The sequence below is a fragment of the Puma concolor genome, chromosome B4 (assembly GCF_028749965.1).
Source record: "Puma concolor isolate L17-30 chromosome B4, mPumCon1.1.hap2, whole genome shotgun sequence".
Lineage (NCBI taxonomy): Eukaryota > Metazoa > Chordata > Mammalia > Carnivora > Felidae > Puma > Puma concolor.
The window spans coordinates 94,177,625-94,200,724 of record NC_141673.1 but is presented as its reverse complement, the minus strand read 5'-3'; the positions used below and the strand labels follow the sequence as shown (position 1 = coordinate 94,200,724).

Below are 23,100 nucleotides of genomic sequence, written 5' to 3'. Positions count from 1 at the left end.
TTGTACAGACACTTGTATGTGTGCACGCGGACGGAGGCGAACACTCCTGCGTCTATATGCAGTTTTATTACCTAGGTAGATTTGTGTAACCACCACCACAATCAAGATACAGAACTGTTTCATCACCACAAAGATTCCTAACATTACAGTTTTTGAATTACACACCTCTGTCCCGGAACTCTCTCCCCCACCCCCCACCCCCCACTGGTAGTTATAACCATTCTGGACAAGTTCAACAGTTTCTTTGATAGTTTCACATTTTTAAAGTATATGTTTATAAATACGTAATATATTGTGATCTCCCCTCCCCCACTTTAGGCGACCTGACAGACTTTGGTATCAAAAGGCAGCCTTTGAAATTTATATAAGAACTGGTTTCAAACGGATAATGTATTTAATTGTGCTACTTCCTCCCGGGGAGGAGTGGGACGGAGAGAATGGAATCATCCCCATCAAACACACAGGCACGCACCACGCGTTCCATCACCCCAATCACAACCACCGCTCCCCTCCGAGTGCTTTCTGTACTTTTACAACAGCAACTGAGAGCAGATGTAGGAAGATTGAGAGGAGACTGGGTTCCGCTCCCCAAGTTGCTCTAGAGGAGTCAGGGAAACCCCCGCACAACTCCCGAGTCCCAGAGACGGTGGAAAGGGTTGGGGCGGAGCCTGGAGTGGGGGTTGCCCAGCAAGAAGAGGCGGCAGGCGGACCCCGGTGGGAGGGCTGGGAGGCTGCTGTCACTTTATGAGCCCGCAGACCAGACTGAGAGTATCCTGCTGCGGGAGGACCGCGGCCGGCTGGGTGCAGGGCCCCCGCCTCTGGCTCACCACGCGGACCCCGCGTCTCCTCCGGAGCCTCGGTGGCGGCGGCGGCGGCGGAGCCTCGCCCACCTCAATCCCCACCCTCTCCATCCTTAGCTGTTAAAGAACAGCAGCGCCTGGCACGTTCCTGGCGGACCTCGGGCGCAGAAGACGAAAGGAAGCAGGCGCAAGGGGACTGGGAAGGCAGCATGCGCCCGCCGGGAACAGCCTCGGCGCCCACGGTCTGAGGCGGCAGCCTCACTTCGCCATTGTGAGCCGCCGCCGGGGGAGCTCGCACGCGCCGCGGACCCCCCGGGTCCCCGTCGGCACCGTGATGGGGCACCTGCCCGCGAGAACTCGCGGCGGCAGCCGCCTCCTGCCTCTGCTCTGGCTCTTTGTGCTACTCAAGGTAGGGGAGCGCCCCCCCCCCAACCCCCACCCCGCCCCTGCCCCGGCGGTCCTGCCTGCGTCCGCGCTCTGACGCCCCGGCTCCATCCCGGGGGCTTGATGGCCGGGCCGCTGCACGCGCCGGTCGTGCAGCCGGGCGCAAGCTTTGTTGTCCTTGCGTGTGCGTGTTCCCGGCGGTTTTGAGGGATGGGATGGAAGAACAGGCAACTTTGCTCCCTCCAGCTTTCGCCCTTTGTGCTCTTTTTTTTTTTTTTTTTCTTTACCGCGGCTGGTATCCACGTCAAAGGTGGGCTTGTTAGGTAGCGTTTCACCAGGCAAAATGAGGTCACTTTTTCTTCTGGTCACTACTGCAACTCCAGTGCTCTCCCCAACGGTGTGTGCGGCTGCTTTGTCTCAATTTACTTTCTGCTGGAACTATGCACCTGGGGCTGAGCTCCCTGTTCGCAAAGGACTGCCGGGGTGGTTCGTGAGCATGGTTTTCTCTGAATAAAGAGTGTCAACTTGAGCCTGGAGAGAACTCTTTCCCCCAGGTCTTCATCTTCAACCTCATCGTTCCCCTTGCAAAGTCTTTAGACTTTACCCCACCTTATTTACAAAGGCTGGTATCTCTAAATTTAAGTGGCAGAGAAATCTGTGTGATTAACTTTTTCGAGTTTTCTTTGGATTCTGCTGCTTTAGGCTGTGATTTTGAGGAAAATGAGAAGGAAGGGGGCTGCTTAAAAATATCCTACTTTGTTAACTATGCTGTGCATGAAATCTTTCAGACAAATTTCAGCTACATGTTTGCTTGGAAAGTAGTGTGGAGTTGTGAGGTAATTGTCTACCACTTGTGTCCTCAGTGGGTCTAGCTTTTCGTTTCCTCATTAGTCCTTTTCCCTTCCTGGCAAAGTAGGTCACAGGTGACTGGGAGCTATCCTTTCAGCACCACCGTGATTGCTACCTTGGAAATGGATGTAACGTTAATGGATGCAAAGGTTTCCTTACCAAAGAGTCACTTTTTGCTTACGTGTACCATTAATTATGAATGCTTGACAAGGAGACAGTGGAATAGGACCAAAGGATTGAGAAAAGCATCAATTTTAAGTATTCCATATTTTTATGGCTCTTAATGGAATATAGGAAAAAATAGTTTCAAGGAGAAAAAGCAACAGAGTAAATACATGAAATTTTAAGTTATATTTAATATGTTTTTACATTTTTCTTAAGTTTTAAATGATAGTTTTACTTAAAATCTGGCAAATGATAAGTTTGGTCATAGGCTTTTACTCTAGGAGATTGCCCTTTTAGCATACCCCACAATTGTATTAGATTTATTTAAGCTTTCTATTAATTTTTCTACTTGTCAAATTCTGTCATAACTATTATGTCTATGCAACACTTGTCATGAACCCCAAGTGGGAGATGGCATCACCACACATTTTTCTAAGTAACAGCTAAGACCTACATGTATGACATCTGCTCCAAATCCAACCTTTGGCACAACCACAGGTTTTTATTTGAATTCTTCATAACGTGTGAGAATTTCAGGAATGTTCAAATGATGAGTTTGAGAGCGGGGGTGGAGTGCTGCAATTAAAATGGACAAAATGTGGCAAAACTTCTAATCAAAACGTGATACAGATGTGAGAAAATGCAGTCGGTGTTGGCATAATAGTAGTCTCAGTGATTGTAATAGAGGTTCACCCTATTCCACATAATAGGTGTATTTTTGCCCATTTGCAGGTGGATGTCAATTATGGTTGACTGCATCACATAGTAAATACATTGATAAAGCTTGTCATTTAAATAAATATTGTAATGGGACAACTATGTAAATGAGGTTTTGTGTCGTCTTAATATAAAGTACATCAGAGGAAAAAAATTATATGTATATATACTGAATACCCATCAGGTGCCAGTCAGTCTTCCAGGGACTTCATATATGCTATTTCATTAGGCTTAATCTGTTACAGTTGACAAAGAGATGTTCACAGTGTTAAATTGGGCACAAAGGATAATGCATTTACATTTGGGAATAGTATATTACGTGATAAAATGGGCATATTGTATCATCTCTTTATAATTTGGAGATATATTTGCCCTCAAGATTTTGAACAAGTGTCAGTAAAGTAGTCCTGAAAACAATTCCGTTATTAAATAGCAGATTGTTGATTGAATCCCAATAATAAGCTCTGTGTGCTGAGTCAGAAACATTTATCCAACCTCACCCAAATCTCTGTAGCTCTCATTATGTCAACAAATCTTTCACTACTCCACATGAAGTGTCTTCTATATAAGAATAAAAATTCTTAAAAGCAATAAAGTTAGAGAAACCAAAATATGAGGCTTGATTTATAGTATTATCTTTTTCACAAATCAGAAGCAAGCAACTGGGTATAAGTGATGGAAAGTCTAAAAATTTGAATCTGCGGGGCGCCTGCGTGGCTCAGTCAGTTAAACATCCGACTTCAGCTCAGGTCATGATCTCGCGGTTCGTGAGTTCAAGCCCCGCGTTGGGCTCTGTGCTGACAGCTCAGAGCCTGGAGCCTGTTTCAGATTCTGTGTCTCCCTCTCTCTCTCTGACCCTCCCCTGTTCATGCTTTGTCTCTCTCTGTCTCAAAAATAAATAAACGTTAAAAAAAATTTAAAAATTTGAATCTGTATGATTGGCTATAACCAGTTTCATTGAAGTAGCCTAAATGAGCCTGGCCATGGAAGCCTTTGTGCATCATTCCTTATCCCTAGCTAAGTGATAGGAACATTTAATCGGGCATCTCAGATTGTCTAAATCATCCACTGTATGCAGTAAGGCTAATATCTGCACAACTAGTGTTGCATAAACAATGTTAATTATGAAATTAAAAAAATAAATTTCATAATCAATATTGATGGTGTATATAACAATAGAAAAAAAAGTAGAACTCTATTATCAAGTATACTGGGAACTACCAGTCTGGAAATCTTCTACCCACATATGAATGTAAATGGAGTATCTATCTGATGAGTCTCCTTCTTGTGCGTCTTCCCATAATTCCCAGGGAAGGCAATATAATTTCTCTCACCTATCCTATCTTTACTAAACCTCTTCTTGAAAATTGCTTCCTGTATCAGTTCACTCGATATCAGTATTTTGTCAACTAAAATGCAAATTGTAGAATATGACATCATAGGAATTTAAATTCTGCCTTCCCTGAAATGGTGCTCATTAGTAGTCAAGTGGAATGTTTCCCTAAACTCATAGGCTTGGCATGAATCCTTCTTTCTTTACTTAACCTCCTCTCTATATTTTTCTCTGTGTCTGCTCTTACCTGATATGTAATTAAAAAACATTAAATTTGAAAGAGGACTTAATTATATTTTCTGAAAGGAGGTTTATGTTTAATTCTATAAAACATGAGTGTTATGATGTTGGCCATAGTACTCCTATTTAGGAGAAATATCCACTTTCCAAGGTCTGTCTGCCTTTCTCCACCATTCTCTCTCTCTCTTCCTCTTTCTCTTTCTCTCCCTCTTCTCATCCCTCTCTCTTTACCTTTCTTTGACTCTCTCTCCCTCTCTCTCTCTCTCTCTTACACACACACACACACACACACACATGCACACAGACACACACACGAAATAATTTTCACTTCCTCATGGAGGTTTCATTCACATTCTATATTATACAACATTAGCAGATGAACTATAATGTTTTCATCTTTCTGGAGCAGCTTGAACCACCCTCCTCGCAATGAAGTTTGCTGTCATTAACTCCTCTGTCAATCGACTCCTTTGATAAATGTTGTGGCCAACCTTTTAGAGAAACTCTTTCGCATATGACATCGCCAGTAAGTTGGAGAAGGTTCACCGGGAAGGGCTTCTACTGGGGATTGGGTAATCCTTCCAACTGTCCACATGTTTGCCTTTGTTCTTTGTTGCGTGACAGATTATTGTTACCTTAAGGAATAAAAAATCCACACCATACCCCTGCCTCATTTTGGCCCATAAGAAAATGCACATCTGTAGGCATAAGTAATTAAAAACAATGTAAGAATTGTACTTTATTTAAAATTTTTTTCATGTTTATTTGTTTATTTTGTGTGTGAGAGAGAGTACAAGCAGGGGAGGGGCAGAGAGAGAGAGAGAGAGACAGAATCCCAAGGAGGCTCTGTGCTGTCAGTGCAGAGCTCAGTGCAGGGGTCGATCTTGCAAACCATGAGGTCATGACCTGAACAGAAATCAACAGCCAGAAACTTAAACTGCTGAGCCACCCAGGCACCCCTTTTTGTACTTTATTTATTTATTTTTAATTTTATTATTTAAAAAACTTAATGTTTTATTTATTTTTGTGAGAAAGAAAGACGGAACATGAGCAGGGGAGAGACAGAGAGAGAGGGAACCATAGAATCTGAAGGAGGTTCTGAGCTCCGAGCTGTCAGCACAGAGACTGATGCGGGGCTTGACCCATGATCTGAGCGGAAGTTGGATACTTAACCAACATCCAGGCACCCTTGCACTTTATTTTTAAATGTGGCACTATTTCTAGCATCTAAATGTCCAACTTAAAGTTATTTAAACTTATAAGCACATTGACTCTTGAGTTTTATGAATATAATTCCAACTTGAGTCTTGAGGGTTTGCAAAGGACCTTTGGTGTTGGATACAGCTGGTGCACCTATTTAAGCCATTGTGATTGGCAGCAGTGTGGCACAAGAGAAGGCTTAACAGGAATTACCATAGGTATTTCTCATTTTCTTCCTAATTTAATGCCTTCAGCTACACAGTTTCAGTGCTGCATTTTCAGAAGCATAGCCCCACTGCAATGATGAGCTTCACTAGAAAGCACCTAGTATGTTCATTTTATTACTCCAAATACATTTATTTTTGTTTTCTTTTTAATTTTTAATGTTTATTTATTTTTGAGAGAGAGAGAGAGAGAGAGAGAGAAAGAGAGAGACAGAGTGTGAGTGGGGGAGGGGCAGAAAGAGAGGGAGACACTAATCTGAAGCAGGATCCAGGCTCTGAGCTGTCAGCACAGAGCTTGACATGGAGTTTGAACCCACCAACCGTGAGATCATGACCTGAGCCAAAGCCAACGCTTAACTGACCCAGCCACCCAGGCGCCCCTACGTTTATTTTTGAAATAAAGGAAAGTATATTGCAATTTTTTGTCTCCCACTGTGCTTAGTATGTGGAATTAGGCAAATGATAGAAGCTTCATAAACAGAATTTCAATTTTCAGCATTATATAGTTTCTGACAGAAAAGTGTTAAATACCATCATATTGATTTGTGAACACATCTTTAAGGAAAACATGAGAAAATTATCATTTTGTGAATTAAATCATTATAATTACATTGCAGTCATTACAGCAAAAAATAATAAAAAGTTACCAGTTCCTCATATCAAGAACTCTTTAAGATTATGAATCAAAATACCAAGGTGTTATTTTTTTTCCAAAAATGCAGCACTGTTGATTGCTCATTTATTCACCAGTGTTACCTCCACTGCATTTGCTATCATCTATATAAAAGCAAAGTTGAAATAATAGAAGAAATTGCTTTCGTTACCTTTACATGTGACTTGCAGCTTCAGCCAACATCCAGCCAGCTCTGCAAGTCTGCAAGTCATATTCTTGCTTCCTCTTCCATATCATCATTCTTCTGTGACCACTACCAGCTAGAGCTGACAAAGATTTCTGCATTCTTCTAGTAGAAACCACTCTACTTTTTGCCATAACGTTGCCCTTGAGAGAGATGAAGCCTTTCCTACACCCCAGTCTTGGTTCTATTTATGGTGGTGTTTAATCCAAGAGCATGACTCAAAGCCTTAAAGAACTCTTCTGTCATGGCCTCAAAGATCCATTGGTATTAGCTCTTTCTGCTTAAATAAATATGTGAGAGACTTCTTTGTGCACCTGCGTCCTTTATTTGAAGAAGCAAAACAAGGCTGACGTGGCACAAGTGGAATGAGCCTGGGGGTGAACGGGTTGGGACGAAGCTAGAGGCAGATACAAAGACTCGTATCCTCATCTCTCCTGGTGCTATTGGCTCCAACAGGTGCCATAGTGCTTCCACCAGCTCATCAGGGCAACATGTAAATAACCTCATTAAGCACCTCTCTTGTAATCTAGAGTCACTAATTATTCCTAATTACTAAGTTTGTCCTTTCACAAGCTTGTCCTTGGGCTCCAGAGCACTGATCCTTAGGCTGTTTTTTTTTTTTTCCTCTGAACATGGTGCCTTCAAATTTATTTCTGTAAGTACAACCATATTTTATCCTTGTGTCAGAAAACCGTTCTCAACTCTTTCATTTAAAATCTAATTCTCCAATGAAAGATGTCTGCTTCCCTAGACATTCTAGTTACCTAAAAGGCCAACTCCCTTTACTCCTGAATATAGTAGAACCAACAAACTGAGGATGTTCGAAACAAAGTTGTAGAGGTTTCTTGGTAAGGAAGATTTTTCCTTTCCTTTTTTGTCAGGAAATTGAGATGAAAGAGAGAAAAATGATAGTTGCTTGGGAAAATACTTCAGAAACAGAATCAGAACTGACAATAGGACTCTGAGTTTGAGAATTGTATTAAAAATTATAAATATTCATGGTGATTTTTGTAAGGAAATTAATATAGGGGAAATTAGGAAATCAAATGCAAAGGAAGTTTGATGAAAACAAATGTATTGCCATCCTTCTATTTATATGCAAATAAATTTCTTATTGAGTACTCTTCATTTATTTGGTTTCCCACTCTTCCTAAATAGGAATGCTGTGCAGCTCATTTTTCTAACAAAAACTGGTCTTATCATAAAGTGAATTAAAACCAAATGAACCTGCTAATTTTTGTAACTTTACTAAACAAATAAAAAGCATTTATCTACAATGTAGGGGTCCAAAATGAGAACTGTATTCCATAACACTAATGTGTATGTGATGTACATGACAGATGTTTCCCTTTTTTTCTGTATCACCTCATTTAACTGTTTTTCAGGTAACAGAAACTTTGTGTTTGTTTGTTTTCTTTCTACCACACCTACTTTTTTATAATAGATTATTTGTTTTAAAAAAAATTTTTTTAAACATTTATTTATTTTTGAGACAGAGAGAGACAGAGCATGAACGGGGGAGGGGCAGAGAGAGAGGGAGACACAGAATCGGAAGCAGGCTCCAGGCTCTGAGCCATCAGCCCAGAGCCTGACGCGGGGCTCGAACTCACGGACCGCGAGATCGTGACCTGAGCCGAAGTCGGACGCTCAACCGACTGAGCCACCCAGGCGCCCCTATAATAGATTATTTGTATGTGAGAAAATATCATGGGTCTACCAGGTCCTTAATCCTTTTCTTTCTTTATGGCCTCCTATTGACCAAGTGATGCACAGAGACATTTCTGTCCCTTGTTCCCTTTACTCTTAACCCATATCAGAGACCAACTATAGCCCTGTGTGCTGAACTTGATTTTGATTCCCTCTTGGTTCCTCTCATAGGAGCTTGTGATTGGCATGTACAAACCAGATGTTAGAGAATTCCACAGAATCTGCAGTGCCCTTTCCATATTTTGTCTGATCTGAGTTCTGATTCCTAACTTCTTCTACCCTACTTTCTGAATCAGGATTCTATTTTGATTAACTCTAGCATTAGTGGCTTGTGATCCCGGCTTTAACTTCTGGTTAATCTCTCCCTGTCATGTAGTTTCCTTGAAAGAGTATCCTATAAACTCTTCTGGCTAACCAGTCTTTCCCCGAAGCCAGAATGGTCACATTAAGAAGTTACTTTTCTTCTTCAATACTAAGTCTGTCTTTCTGATTCCAGGATAATGATTTGCTGTCCAATTCCATTCAGTTAATCAAACAGTGATTGAATATTTATTGTGTGCCAGGAATTGTACCAGATGTTGTAGGTACAGGAATGGACAATAGTCAGTTGAATCTTCACAAATGATATAGTGGGAAAATAGACATAAAAGAAAATGCCATTAACATTTAGTGAACTTTTTGTTTGTTTAATAGAGAAAACTCTGTTAATAGAAAACTACGTTAACATAGTTAAAAAAAAACTATGTTAATATGCTACAGGAGAGACTATATCTCGTGGTTTGGGAAATGATTTCTTAAAAGATGATACCTGAGCTGAGCCTGAGTTAGGTTTAAAAATATGGACATATAGACAGAGAAAACTGCATGAGCAAAGGCCCACTGTTGAAAAAAGAATGCAAGCATGGCAGAGTTTAGGAAAATACAAGTGTGCATAAAAGGAAGGGAGGGGATAGATACCAGATCAGGGAGACTCCTATATGCTGTGCTAAAAAAGTAGGATCTTTATTTTCTAGGTGAAGATGATCATTGAAGGGTTGGGCCAGGCTTAGTAGAGTAAGATTTGTAGTTCAGAGAGAGTTTTTTGGCTATAAGAAAGGTTATCCCAAAGGTGAAGTGGGCCCGGAAGCAGTTGAACTACTAGGAGGTTATTATAATGGTCCAATTAAGAGATGACAAATGGTGACCCTAGGGTGATGGGAAAAGAAACTAAAAGTAAGGAGGCAATGTTAAAAGTAGCTAAATTGACAAGGCTGGTTAGATGTGGGGAACTGGGGAGAGGGTAATTTTATGCTAACTTCCAGATAACTGACACCTTTGCCTGAAATGTTGCAGTTTTAAGAATGTGTACTCCTCCACATCGGTTTACCCCCTTCCCTATCATGCTTAGTACCATTGTTCCTGCTCCACACCTTTATTAATCGTCCTTTAATTAAACTCTCTAGGATTTCCCCTGAGTGCCCTACTGGGGCCTTGACTGATATATAGGACATGACGAATTTAGTGGAAGATCTCTTGAGTTTGAAGTGCCAAAAAACCACAAGAGTATTATTAGATATGAGTCTGATGTCCAGGGGCGATGGCAAGCCTGGAGATGTGAATGGGGATGTCCCAGCAGAGAGAAAAGTAGAGAAGAGCAGTGGGCCAGGATGGGCCTTGAGGAGCACTAACATTTAATAAGGAACTTAAGAAGATGAAGAAGAAACATCCAGAGAGGTGTAAGAGGAATGTCGAATCAAGGAAATTGGGAGTCTAGGAAATTTCAAGGGGGAAGGATTGGCCAACAACATCAAACACAACAGAAAGGTCCCATAAGCTAAGATCTGGAAAATATCTTTGGACTGGAAAATAGGTAGGCCATTGGTCTTCATGAAGCTTGGGAAGAGCTGAGGAATAGAGAACCAGGCACTTATTTGTTAAGAGCATAGGCATCAGGTCAGAGAGACCTGATTTCGATTTTGGCTTCCTTGGCTATACCACTTACCAACAAGCTGGATGTGGAGAAAAGTTATTTCACTTGTGTGGTGCCCCTTTGGCAATCTGTTGCACTTATGTCAGAGAATACTTGTCAGGCAGGAATAGGTGAGATGGCTGTAACGTACTTTAAAAAGTGCCTTAGAATACAGTAAGCACTCAATAAGTGTTCTGTACAAAAACAAAAAGAGAAGGCAAGAGATAGGATAGGAAGGCAAGATAGGATAGGTGAGATGGCTATAACGTACTTTAAAAAGTGCCTTAGAATACAGTAAGCACTCAATAAGTGTTCTGTACAAAAACAAAAAGAGAAGGCAAGAGATAGGATAGGAAGGCAAGAGGTAGCTAAAGCAAAATCAAAGAGGTAGAACAATAAAAATGTGCATAGAGCCACATCTTCCAGAATATGCGTCATGGAACATGAGAGACTTCCAATGTCAAAGATGTTATTAAAACTAAACACTTCTGTGGTAACATGAATCAACTACTATTTATTCATTTACTCTTATTTTTTTGTACCAGGACTTCTCAGAACACTTAGTATGTTAATATGCATTGTGCTTTCCAGAAGGGAGATCTAGCATGTAGCATTTCCCAAGTTTGATTGTAGAACCCATTTTGTAAAAATACTTCATGGGAATACATGTGATTACACTCTAAGAAACAAAATCTGTGCTTGTACACTAGATACTTCTTTTTATTCCTTTATCTTTTTTGTAAATGAGAAATTTAACTTTAATGATAAGAAAAAAACACAGCAGGAAGATCCTTTATAATTTAAATCGCAGAATCAGAAGACTTTGCATGAAGGAAAGTAACCATTCCCAACTTTCTTATCAAGGACTGATGTTCAAGAAACTGTCTTAGGAGAAAACAAATGTACATATTCTCCTTATTTTACGGATTGTGCTAACTCCAGTTTTGGTAACTGTGTATACAAAAAAGGTTCTTTGGCTTTTGGCTATTGAAAAATGAAAAAATCGTTTTGACCCTATTTTCTAATATAATCATCTTACTATATAACTTGAGAGAACAATATATTTTATTCAGTATTATTTGTCTCTAAGATTACTGCCAACTGGTTAAAATTTTTTTTACTGTTTATTTATTTTTGAGAGAGAGAGATACAGGGTGCAAGTGGGGGCAGGGCAGAGGAGGGTGGGGGGAGAGAGAATCCGAAACAGGCTCCAGGCTCCGAGCTGTCAGCACAGAGCGCAACATGGGGCTGGAACCATGAGATCATGACCTGAGTGAAGTTGGATGTACGGCCGACTGAGCCACCCTCGCACCCCTGTGACCATTGGTTTTAAACGGTGAAATCACTCTCGGCCAAGAGGTGGCTGCTCCCCTTCTCAGCACCTGTTTTGTTGTTTGGTTAGCTTGGTTTGGGGATGAGCTGTTTCTGGTGGTAGCTTTCACACATTGCTACTATCTCCATTTCACTTGAGTTCAGCACTGTGTTGGGACTGTTCCCGCTTTCTTGCATGCTCTGAATAACTGCTTGTCAACAGACCTGACAGGTTATAAAGATAACATGTGAGAAGCTTGTCATCTCTCTGTCCTGTCCTCAGCCACCCATCATACCACTTTCACAGTTTACACTAGCCCAGATTTTCTGCCTGTTGCCCGTTCTTCTCTTTTGTGGCCATGACAGCTAGTTGGGTAGAAGGCAATTCTCGTTCTTCCCCAGTAGGGCCCCATGATGAACCATGATACCGGTTTGAGAGTGTTAGCATGAGAAAAATACTTGGTACATTATAAGCATTTTATAAAGGCAGATTTTATTTTATTCCAATCTCTGTTCAAAGGGCATTTCCTCAACATGTCTTTTGTGAACAGCCAATCTAAAATCACCCCGTCACTCTAAAATTTTACCACTTTTACCCGGATTTATTTTCTTCAGAGAATGTATCACTCACCACGTGGTGAGTTTTTTATTACTTGATCCTCCTTTGGAATGCTTGTAAGTCCCATGAGAGCAAGGACTTTATCCGCTTTGTTCCCTGCTGTATCCCCAGCTGCTAGAAGAGCACCTGGACCATGAGAGGTGCTCCGTGAATACTTGTTGAATAAATGAATGAATGTTGCATGAGTACATGGGGTGAGAAAGGTCAGGCAGCCGCGCTGGGACAGACTCAAGAGGATGAGCTGGATGCAGGCGTGCCAGCGCAGGGACGGGGCTGCTGCGCAACCCCGTGAACTAGGAGGGAGAATCTGTCAGGCGGGTGGTTCCTGGCACCGTGAGGGGAATCAGAATGAGGAGATGGTCTGGAAATGCTGCTTTGTTGATCTTGTGAAGACAGCAGAGACCTTATTATAAGTGAAAATGAACTTTTTTAGGCATCAGGATGAGGTTGCTCACCTATTTTGTTCTTGCTATTTTCTTGGGTCAGAATAAACTGCCAAGGAAGGACAAATGATGTGTGGCCGAGCAACAGATGGGTTCTCTTGTGTGATCAGTTCTCATTTGTAGTAAAGTAAAAACTGATTTTTTAATCACTTATTCTCTATCTTATTCATTAACTGTGTATAATTTACTTTGACTTCTAAAACAAAGTTATTTCTGAACTCTTGAAATCTAAGAATGTGTTCTTTTTTTAAAAATATAATTTATTGTTAAATTGGCTAACATACAGTGTGTAAACTGTGCTCTTGGTTTTTGGGTAGATTCCTGTGGTTCGTCGCTTACATGCAACACCCAGTGCTCATCCCAACAAATGCCCTTCTCAGTGCCCATCACCCATTTCCCCCCCTCCTCCACCCCCACATCCACCCTTAGCTTGTTCTTTGTATTTAAGAGTCTTCTATGGTTTGCCTCCCTCCCTCTCTGTAACTATTTTTTTCCCCTTCCCTTCCCCCACGGTCTTCTGGTAAGTTTCTCAAGATCCACATATGAGTGAAAACATATGATATCTGTCCTTCTTCGACTGATGTATTTCACTCAGCGTACTACCTTCCAGTTCCATCCACGTTGCCGCAAATGGCATGATTTCCTTCTTTCTCGTTGCCAAGTAGTATTCCTGAAAAACAGTGTGGAGAGTGTGTTCTTTCTTGGCTTTACAGTTTGAAAATATCAACATTAAAATAATTTTATAAGGGGCGCCTGGGTGGCGCAGTCGGTTAAGCGTCCGACTTCAGCCAGGTCACGATCTCGCGGTCTGTGAGTTCGAGCCCCGCATCGGGCTCTGGGCTGATGGCTCAGAGCCTGGAGCCTGTTTCTGATTCTGTGTCTCCCTCTCTCTCTGCCCCTCCCCCGTTCATGCTCTGTCTCTCTCTGTCCCAAAAAAAATAAATAAAAAGTTGAAAAAAAAATTAAAATAATTTTATAAATAATTTTTCCTCATTTTCCTCTCACCAAGCATGTTGATGTACTCAGATTGGCTCTAGACCTCTAAACTCATTTTCAGAAACTCGTGTAACTAACTGAAGCTAGATGACAAATTATTATTTTTCTTTAATACTTAAAATTTATGATTTTTTACCCCTAAAAATGATATTTTTGAATGCATAGGAGTACTTCACAGAAAAAATTTTAAATGGATTTTAGAAAATGGATGTCCTTTCCTGTATAAGGTCCCCACATGTAATTTTATATAGAAAAAGATGGTAATTTTCATATTCAGTTGAAATACTAGATAATAAGTATTTCATTATCCCAATATGAACAATTAGTTGAGCTGATTGAGTAAATTCGTGCTTTGTTCATTAAAATGTTAGTATATACACACCAAGACCCTGGATTTTCAAGATTTTCAAATGACAAAAATACCCGAAGTATGATTAAAACAAATACTATTACTTCTATAAATCAGTGTGTCACTAGAGAATCGAAAGGTGTTACATCAGTCATATACCAATCTATATCTAAGTATATATAGTCTACCATTCACTGTGCTGGTCTACTACTGTGCTGGTAAAGTGTGAAAGTTTGGGCTAGTTGTAATTTTTTTCTATTACCTTAATTTTGTTTTGTTGGTTGATAAATTAATATATCCCTTAGAACCAAAAAGAGAAGAAAATTGTGATCAAATATAGATATACTCACATGCATGGCTATTAACCACAATTCTGTGATTAACAAATTATTTTCCTTAAGTTTAATGATCTTTTTTTAATATCAAATCAAGGTTTCTGGAAATCTTCAAAAACAGATTTATCAGGGTCCCTTTTTGTCTCTGAGTGGCTATGTTGTAATTAGACTAATTAGACTACATCATCCTCTCTCTTGGTAACCAGGAATTTCCTCTTAAAGTCAAGTTGGTGCTCCATAAAAAGGACACCCTAGTAATATTGCTATAGCATTTCTATTTACTTTGACATTGTGCTAAAAACTAAAGTGCAGTCATAAAATTGGAGTGTTCTTGCCAAATACCACAAAGTAAAAGCATCATATTTACAATAAGTGCCAACACCATTATCATAAGAAATGCCTTATTACTTGGATGTACTTAAAATTCCTACGAAGGAATTTTTAAAATTTATCTACGAAGAAAAATTGGCTTACGTTTCTGAATAAGTTGATTAATAAGGTGAATAATAAAAAGCCAAGGGAATTATATGTTGTCTGTAATGTATTATTAAACAGTGAGTCATGTGGTCCTCCTTTAAAGGATTATAGAAAAATCCTTTATACATGTATGAAACGTATGTGTATAACAGTTATTTACATATAAATATAGTGATGAGATATGGCCAAGTTCATTTTTTTCATCATCATGGAGAAATTCCTCTACGGTTTCCCCTAACTAATTTATACTTTTTTTTTTTTTTCAACGTTTATTTATTTTTGGGACAGAGAGAGACAGAGCATGAACGGGGGAGGGGCAGAGAGAGAGGGAGACACAGAATCGGAAACAGGCTCCAGGCTCTGAGCCATCAGCCCAGAGCCTGACGCGGGGCTCGAACTCACGGACCGCGAGATCGTGACCTGGCTGAAGTCGGACGCTTAACCGACTGCGCCACCCAGGCGCCCCTAATTTATACTTTTTAATTAGTCTCTCGGAAATGACTACAGGCCTCACTCAAAATGGTTAGGTACTTGGGATTTGTAATATTGAGATTCTGTTGTTGTCAAAACTGTGCCAAGATGATTTCATGGGCTCAGAATTAAGTATTATGGACTTAGTCCTAAAAACAGCTTATCAGTTGCTTCTTTTTAATTAGCTGTAACTGTTAAATCTTCTAAAAATCAGCCATTCTTTAGAGGTGCTCCACGTTGCTTCCTTGAATTCATTTTTTGCGTATTTGCAACTAACAAAATACAGCTGTATCTTTAAGTCTTTTTTCATCTGATTGACGCACCATTGTCTTATTTATTTATTTTTGTTGAAGGCTAATTGGGAACATAATGAGAATCTTTCTATTGAAATTCTTGATGCTGTGCCGAGGCCTTCAATTAGCCTTTTACTACATGGCTTCTGGAGGTTCTAAAGAAGGAAGTACTTAATTTGAAATCTGTAATTCTGAATCAGGTGTGCATCACCAGACACAAGAATTTTATAATAATGGATTAAGAATTCAGAAACTAATACATGTTCACTGAGGAAACTCTGTCAGATACAACAGGAAGGAAAAGAAGAAAGCCGTCATTCCTACACACTCTATTCCAAAATAACCACCATCTGGAGATATAGCATTCCAAATTTTTCCCAAAGTCTGTGTATCTAAGTGAGTATGTAAAAAAGAAAAAATCAAATTGTCCTATTTTAGCCTACTCTTTTCACTTAAATGTATTATAATAATTTTTCAAGCATTTTCAATGCTCTGCAATTTAGGACATTAGGTCATAGATCTTTGGGTCGACTGTATTCAATTCCCAATTGTATTTGCATTTGTTAAGGACATGGATGATAATGGGGCACCTGGGTGGCTCAGTAGGTTGAGCGTCCGACTTCAGCTCAGGTCATGATCTCACGGTCTATGAGTTTGAGCCCCACGTCGGACTCTGTGCTGACAGCTCAGAGCCTGGAGCCCGTTTCAGATTCTGTGTCTCCCTCTCTCTCTGCCCCTCCCCTGCTCATGCTCTGTCTCTCTCTCTGTCAAAAGTAAATAAACATTAAAAAAAAAAAAGGACATGGATGATAACAAAGATTGATTATGATCACAAAGTGTTGGGGATCGTCACCTATATGTGGGCCTCTCATTTATGAGGCTACTTCAGAATTAACCACTTAGAAAGATTTCAGAAGCTATATTGCAAGCATTTATTGCCCATTTCTCCATAGCTAAACACAGTGCATAAAAAATTTAAGAATATAGGCTTGCTAGTCAAAAAGATGTAGTATTGCTGACCCTCTCACAGCAGACACAAATTACAGTGGCTGCCCAGATCACCATTCCTTCTGTGGCCAAGTCGGCCATCTGCTCCACTACCTGCCCTCTGTAGACGGAACTTCCTTCTTTCTGATCCATATGTTCTGAAAGGTGTTGCTACCCTCCTACTTGGCCTCAATGCCCTGGACAGAGTGATCGGTCAAAGGGGTGAACCCCTGCCCTAAGATAAGCCCATTTGGGGACTACACCTCACTGACCGTTGTCTTTGAGCTTGGCATTGATCTAAGCCAAACCTATCAGAATCTTTCCCTGCAAGTATTTTCAAACTGGCAATGGTGGGGAAGAGTCCTCCCCTCTCAGTTGTGGAGCTCTGACAAGAGCTAAGACACACAGAGGTAAGACATGAGATTAGAAGCTGTTCCCAACCATAAAACTGACTCACAAGAAGATACTTTTTTTTTTTAAATATAAAATACTTTCTTTTTTTAAGTTTTTATTTAAATTCTAGTTAGTTAACATACAGTGTAATATTAGTTTCAGGTGTACAATATAGTGATTTAACACTTGCATACATCACCCAGTGCACCTCATGACAAGTGCTCTCCTTAATCCCCATCATCTCTTTCACCCATGCCCCCATCTCCCCTCCCATCTGGTAACCATCAGTTCTCTATAAAGAGTCTGTTTCTTGCTTTGTCTCTCATTGTCTTTCTCTCTTATTTTTTTCTCTTTGCTTGCTTGTTTCACTTCTTGAATTCCACGTATGAGGGACATTTTCTAACTGGAAAGGAGGAGGGAGGAACAGTAGGGACTTCAGCAAGACTATCATTCATTGCGAGAAGACTGTCTCATTTCTCAGACTCCAGAGAGTCACTCTAGAGGTACTCAGAAAGATTACAAAACAGCAATCTACTCCAATACAATTCCATCATAGCCAAGCAGGCATAATAGCAATGCTTGGAATCTTTAAGTAATCTGAATAAGAGTGATTATATAATTTATCATACTAACCAGGGCATTTCTGAGAGTGAAGGGATCATTATGCCAGGATAGCAGGCATAAACCGGCCTGTTCTGGGAGAACCGGGACAGATGGTTATTCCTTCCTGAAAATACTAACAAAAATGTTTGATACGGATTGTACTCACGAGCTCATCACCCATCTCACCCATGTCTGAAAACCTATGGTTTAAACAGGTTGAATTAGCCATATACGAGGAACTGTAATTTTCTTCATCAAAACCTAGAGCCTGTGCAGGAATGTTTACAGCAGCTTTGTTTGTACTGGCCAAACACTGAAAATAACCAAAATGGCTTTCAGTCAATGAATGGTTCAATGAACTGTGGTATTCCCATACCAGGTAATACTACTCACAGCAAATTGAATGAACCTCAGGAAAATTATGCCGAGTGAAAAAAGCCAATCTCAAAGGGTTTCATACTTTAAGATTCCATTTATATATACCCTTGAGATAACAAAATTATGGAAACGAGAACAAACTTGTGGTTGCCAAGGGTTAAAGATTGGGTGGGGAGGGGAGGAGGGAGGAGGTAGAGATGGCTATAAAGAGGCAGCATGAGGGAGCCTTGTGATAATGGAAGAGTTGTGTGTCTTGATCGTGGTGGTAGTTACATGAAGTTGTACACGTGATAGAAGTGTATAGGTCCGTATATACTCAGACACAAATGAGCACATAATTACTGGTGAAATCTGAATAAATTCTATGGATTGTGCCAATGTCAGTTTCATAGTTTGGATATTTTCTTGTTTTGGATATTTTCTTATTTGGATTTGCAAGATGTCAACACTGGAGGAGGCAGGGTGAAGGGTGCACGAGACCTTTCTGTCCATTTCTTTACAATCTTCTCTAAATCTGTAATTTTCTCAAAGGAAAAGGTTAAAAAACCTTGTAAGTATATATATTTATTTATTTATTTTCATTGTGATCGCTTCTCAGCCTTTTGGCTAAGATCAAGTGTATTTTTATTGTGCCTGGCACTCTGTTAAGTATTTTAGCTGACTAGTTGACAGAGCCTCTTTCTTATGAGGACTGTCTAAGAAAGAAAATAATTATACTAGGTAAAGATATCTAAGCAAATGTGAAAACAAAATATTAGAAAATTACACAAGGGCCTCAATACATCACATTTACCACAAATTCAAGTGCATTATGAAGAAGGTTGGGTGTTGAACTACATTCTTACAAGATTTATCTACTGAGCTCTGGAAAGGACCCAAAGTTATTGGTCCTTTCATAATTCCGATAACATCAATGTTAAAGACAACTTTTTTTAAAATTATTTTTTAATTTTATTTTTTTAAATTTACATCCAAATTAGTTAGCATATAGTGCAACAATGATTTCAGGAGTAGATTCCTTAATGCCCCTTACCTATTTAGCCCATCCCCTCTCCCACAACCCCTCCAGCAACCCTCTGTTTGTTCTCCATATTTAAGAGTCTCTTATGTTTTTCCCCCTCCCTGTTTTTATATTACTTTTGTTTCCCTTCTCTTATGTTCATCTGTTTTGTCTCTTAAAGTCCTCATAGGAGTGAAGTCATGATATTTGTCTTCCTCTGACTAATTTCGCTTAGCATAGTACCCTCTAGTTCCATCCATCTAGTTGCAAATGGCAAGATTTCATTCTTTTTGATTGCTGAGTAATACTCCATTGTATATATATATACACCACATCTTCTTTATCCATTCATCCATCAATAGACATTTGGGCTCTTTCCATACTTTGGCTATTGTTGATAGTGCTGCTATAAACAGTGGAGTGTATATGTCCCTTCGAAACAACACATCTCGGGGCGCCTGGGTGGCGCAGTCGGTTAAGCGTCCGACTTCAGCCAGGTCACGATCTTGCGGTCCGTGAGTTCGAGCCCCGCGTCGGGCTCTGGGCTGATGGCTCAGAGCCTGGAGCCTGTTTCCGATTCTGTGTCTCCCTCTCTCTCTGCCCCTCCCCTGTTCATGCTCTGTCTCTCTCTGTCCCAAAAATAAATAAACGTTGGAAAAAAAAAAATTAAAAAAAAAAAAAAGAAACAACACATCTCCATTTTAATGACTCTTCAGAAAATAGTTGAAAATAGAGTAACAAATTACCGTTGTGGGAAGTGAGGACAAAATACTTTATTGATTAATCAAGTGATATCATTCTTCCTTTTTGGGGGAGTTATTAAGTAACATATCTGGAAATAATATAAATAAATTAGAATGAAATAAAAAGTGTAAGACAAGTTTAGGAGGCTTGAGTAAAACAGGGGAGATGAATGCAGGATATATGAAGATGAACAGGTATTTAACTATTTCAACAAGTCAATCATCAAACATATATTAATCTGGACATGTAAGAAAGGTGCAGTGTTCACCATCTCCAAGAGTATAGGACAAAGTTATGCCCTCAGGAAGTCTGTAATATAAAGGTAAATAATATAAATATATAGCAAGTTAAAAGGCAATATATGACTTACCACTGTAAGAGATTTCTGAAGTAGTAACACATTTATTTGCAAATGAGTGAAACAGATAGCTTATAGGCAGCAAAATGCCCTTGCCTTCAGATAAGGAAGAGAGCCCTTCGGCTTGAAGGAGCACTAGGTTCATGAATGAAGATAGATTTTAATCTGAATCTGGTCTGATAGAGTCAGATAGATAGACTAGGTTAAGGAAAACTTTCTAGGTTGGAGAAATAGGAGCAAATAGGAATGTGAGAAAATGTAGACTCTGTTTAGGAGGCTTGAGTAAAGCAGGGTGGATGGATTCAGGTCCTAAGGGGTTTGAGTGGCTGGAAGCAAGGTGGAAAAGGTGGTTTTTCCCCGCCAGGAGCTTCTTATTCATAACCTTCGGTACAACAGTGCTACAAAGGCAAACATTAAAATGAGCTTTACCTCAGCAGTGGTGTGCAGGCAAAAAAAAAAAATTATCATACCTCATTTTAGCTTTAATTGCTTTTATAATTCTGAATTTGCTGGTAAATGCAAATGCTTAATTCTAAATACGTGCACTCTGTCTTAATTAGATAAAATAATCCTCTGTTGGTTGGGTAGTTCAGTAAATTAGTCCCTAGACTTAAACTCCCCGGGATCGTGTTGTTTATGCATTAATCTGTGTGCACTCTTAGAGATAAATGGAAAATAAGTGGATTTTTCAGAGACAGGTTGTAACTGTCAGCATACTTTTGTCAACCTTCAAAATAAAATAGCCAGTTAGTATACCAACAAAATGAGTTTATTCAGGAATAGCAGATAAATTGCAATTTGAGACATGCAAACTATGCCAAACCATAGGCAAGTCCGGAGAACAAAGGAGAGAAGTATTGTTTTATAGAGGAGAAAAGAATTTGGGGAGGGCTTTTTGAAACAAAAGTCTACAGGAGGTGAGTAAGAGTTTGGGGTTGTGGTGACTTACTGGCTGAATTGTGGCAGTTCTCATTGGCTGGGTTGTTGTTGGGCAAGGAGAAAATCTTCCTTCCTCCTGCTTGGGGTAGTAAAGTAAGCTTCTTCTAATCAAGATATATAGAGTAAGCCTCAAAGAGTGGTACATGCATCAGTGATTCCCCTTCAGGACCTCCATTTTAAAATTTAAAAAAAAATTTTTAAATTTATTTTGACAGAGAGAGAGAGAGAGAGAGAGTAGGGAAGAGGCAAAGAGAGAAGGAGTGAGAGAACCTGAAGCAGCCTCTGCTATCAGTGCACAGCCCAATGTGGGGCTCAAACCCATGAACTGTGAGATCATGACCTGAGCCGAAACCAAGAGTCGGACACTTAACCAAATGAGCCACCCAGGCACCCCAGGACCTCCATTTTGAATGAGATTTTCCTTTCCGTGGTTTCACACTTTCAGAATTAGATGCTCTGCATGTGGCTAAAAGTTGCCATGCTTATTTAAAAATTATAATTCACATACATATCCTGTCATGCTTGTAGAATTTCTTCTACAGTTTTATCCTTTATTTAAAACTACAAGTAAAAATGACATTCTACTAGACAAAACTAACTAGAAAATCTGAACCTGTTATACACATAAACATCCTACCAACTCAGCAATTAGGGTCCTACCAATAGTGCCACATTTGTTTATAAGGTATATCCAAAAGGAAACAACCAGTACAAGTATCTCTGGCAGAAGTGAAAAGACAAGTTCTTCCAACGCCCGCCATCTTACTGAAAATGATGGTGGTGATCCTGACAATCGCTGTCATTTATTGAGAGGCTGCTGTTTACTGGGGACTGGCCCAGAGACTTTGCACACATGACCTCATTGCATCCTAATATAATCCTGCAATCATCATCACCGCTTTAATAATGAGTAAACTGAATTTCAGACAGGTATTGAAGGAGTTAGGAATGAAACCATAGAATCTGAACACTATATCATACCCTTCGGTGTGAGAGCTCTCACATGGCTTCTATTTCCTCATTCACTAACTTACATCTTCTGCCTCTTCCTCTTAAGATAGAAGTATTCTGGCACCTGGGTGGTCAGTCAGGTGAGCGTCCCACTTCAGCTCAAGTCATGATCTTACGGTTCATGGGTTCCAGCCCCACGTCAGGCTCTGTGCTGATAGCTTGGATTCTGTGTCTCCCTCTCTCTCTGCCCCTCCACTGCTGGTGCTCTGTCTCTCTCTGTCCCTCAAAAATAAATAAAACATTAAGAAATTTTTTTAAATAAATTTTAAGATAGAAATATTATGAGACACAGGAGACTGAATCAGCTTTTGAGTCATTGGTGGGGACTACCATCCAGAAAGAAATGGGCCACAGGTTACTCCTGGAGGCAGTTGATTCCTGCTCATCCAAAACTCTTTCTTGCAGTTTCTCCTTTCTGTCAATCAGTCTGTCGGTCACATGTTCAGCCTTCGGTTTAATGGATTGGGGGCTTCTGCCCTTTGTTAGATAATTGCACAGAGCCGAATATAATACATTGTGTTAAGGTAGAGAGCTCAGACTTCCAGTTTTTGTGTAGAGCACTGAGAATCAATGATTCTCAGGAGGATTTTTGTCCTGGCTTTGGAAGCCGACTTGAGATTTTGTAGCTTGCTGGCTTTGTGCAGCATTTACACCTCAGACAGGCCTTTTCCTCCATGAAAGATGCCACCTGGACAAAAACAATTTTAACACTAATGTCTTCCTTTTGATTGCATTAGATTTGCAAATTAAACAGATTAATGGTAGTGCTCTGTGTTCCTCTCAGCTCTTCTGTTTAATACTCTTATCTGACAAAGTGTAAATAGAAGACATAATTAATTACTCATGACGTGCATGTCAAGTTGCATAAAAAATTACATCCCCAAGACACCCATTATTACACATCTGACTGTTCTGTGAAATTGGTTTTGTAAAGAAAAAGCATACCTGAAGATAAGGTTTTGTTTGTTT

General features: G+C 40.0%; 1 protein-coding gene across 2 annotated transcripts in view; it reads left to right on the top strand.

The window, feature by feature from the left end:
* The first annotated feature begins 634 nt into the window (after nt 1-634).
* PTPRO (protein tyrosine phosphatase receptor type O) overlaps nt 635-23,100 on the top strand; it is a 243,943-nt gene continuing 221,477 nt past the window's right edge. Inside the window, exon 1 of one of the 2 annotated variants that reach the window (XM_086714005.1) lies at nt 635-1,209. In XM_086714005.1, the coding sequence (XP_086570131.1) occupies nt 1,135-1,209 (75 nt within the window). In that variant the 5' untranslated portion in view covers nt 635-1,134. The remainder of the gene's footprint in view (nt 1,210-23,100) is intronic. The other variant, XM_086714006.1, reaches the window with a different exon arrangement.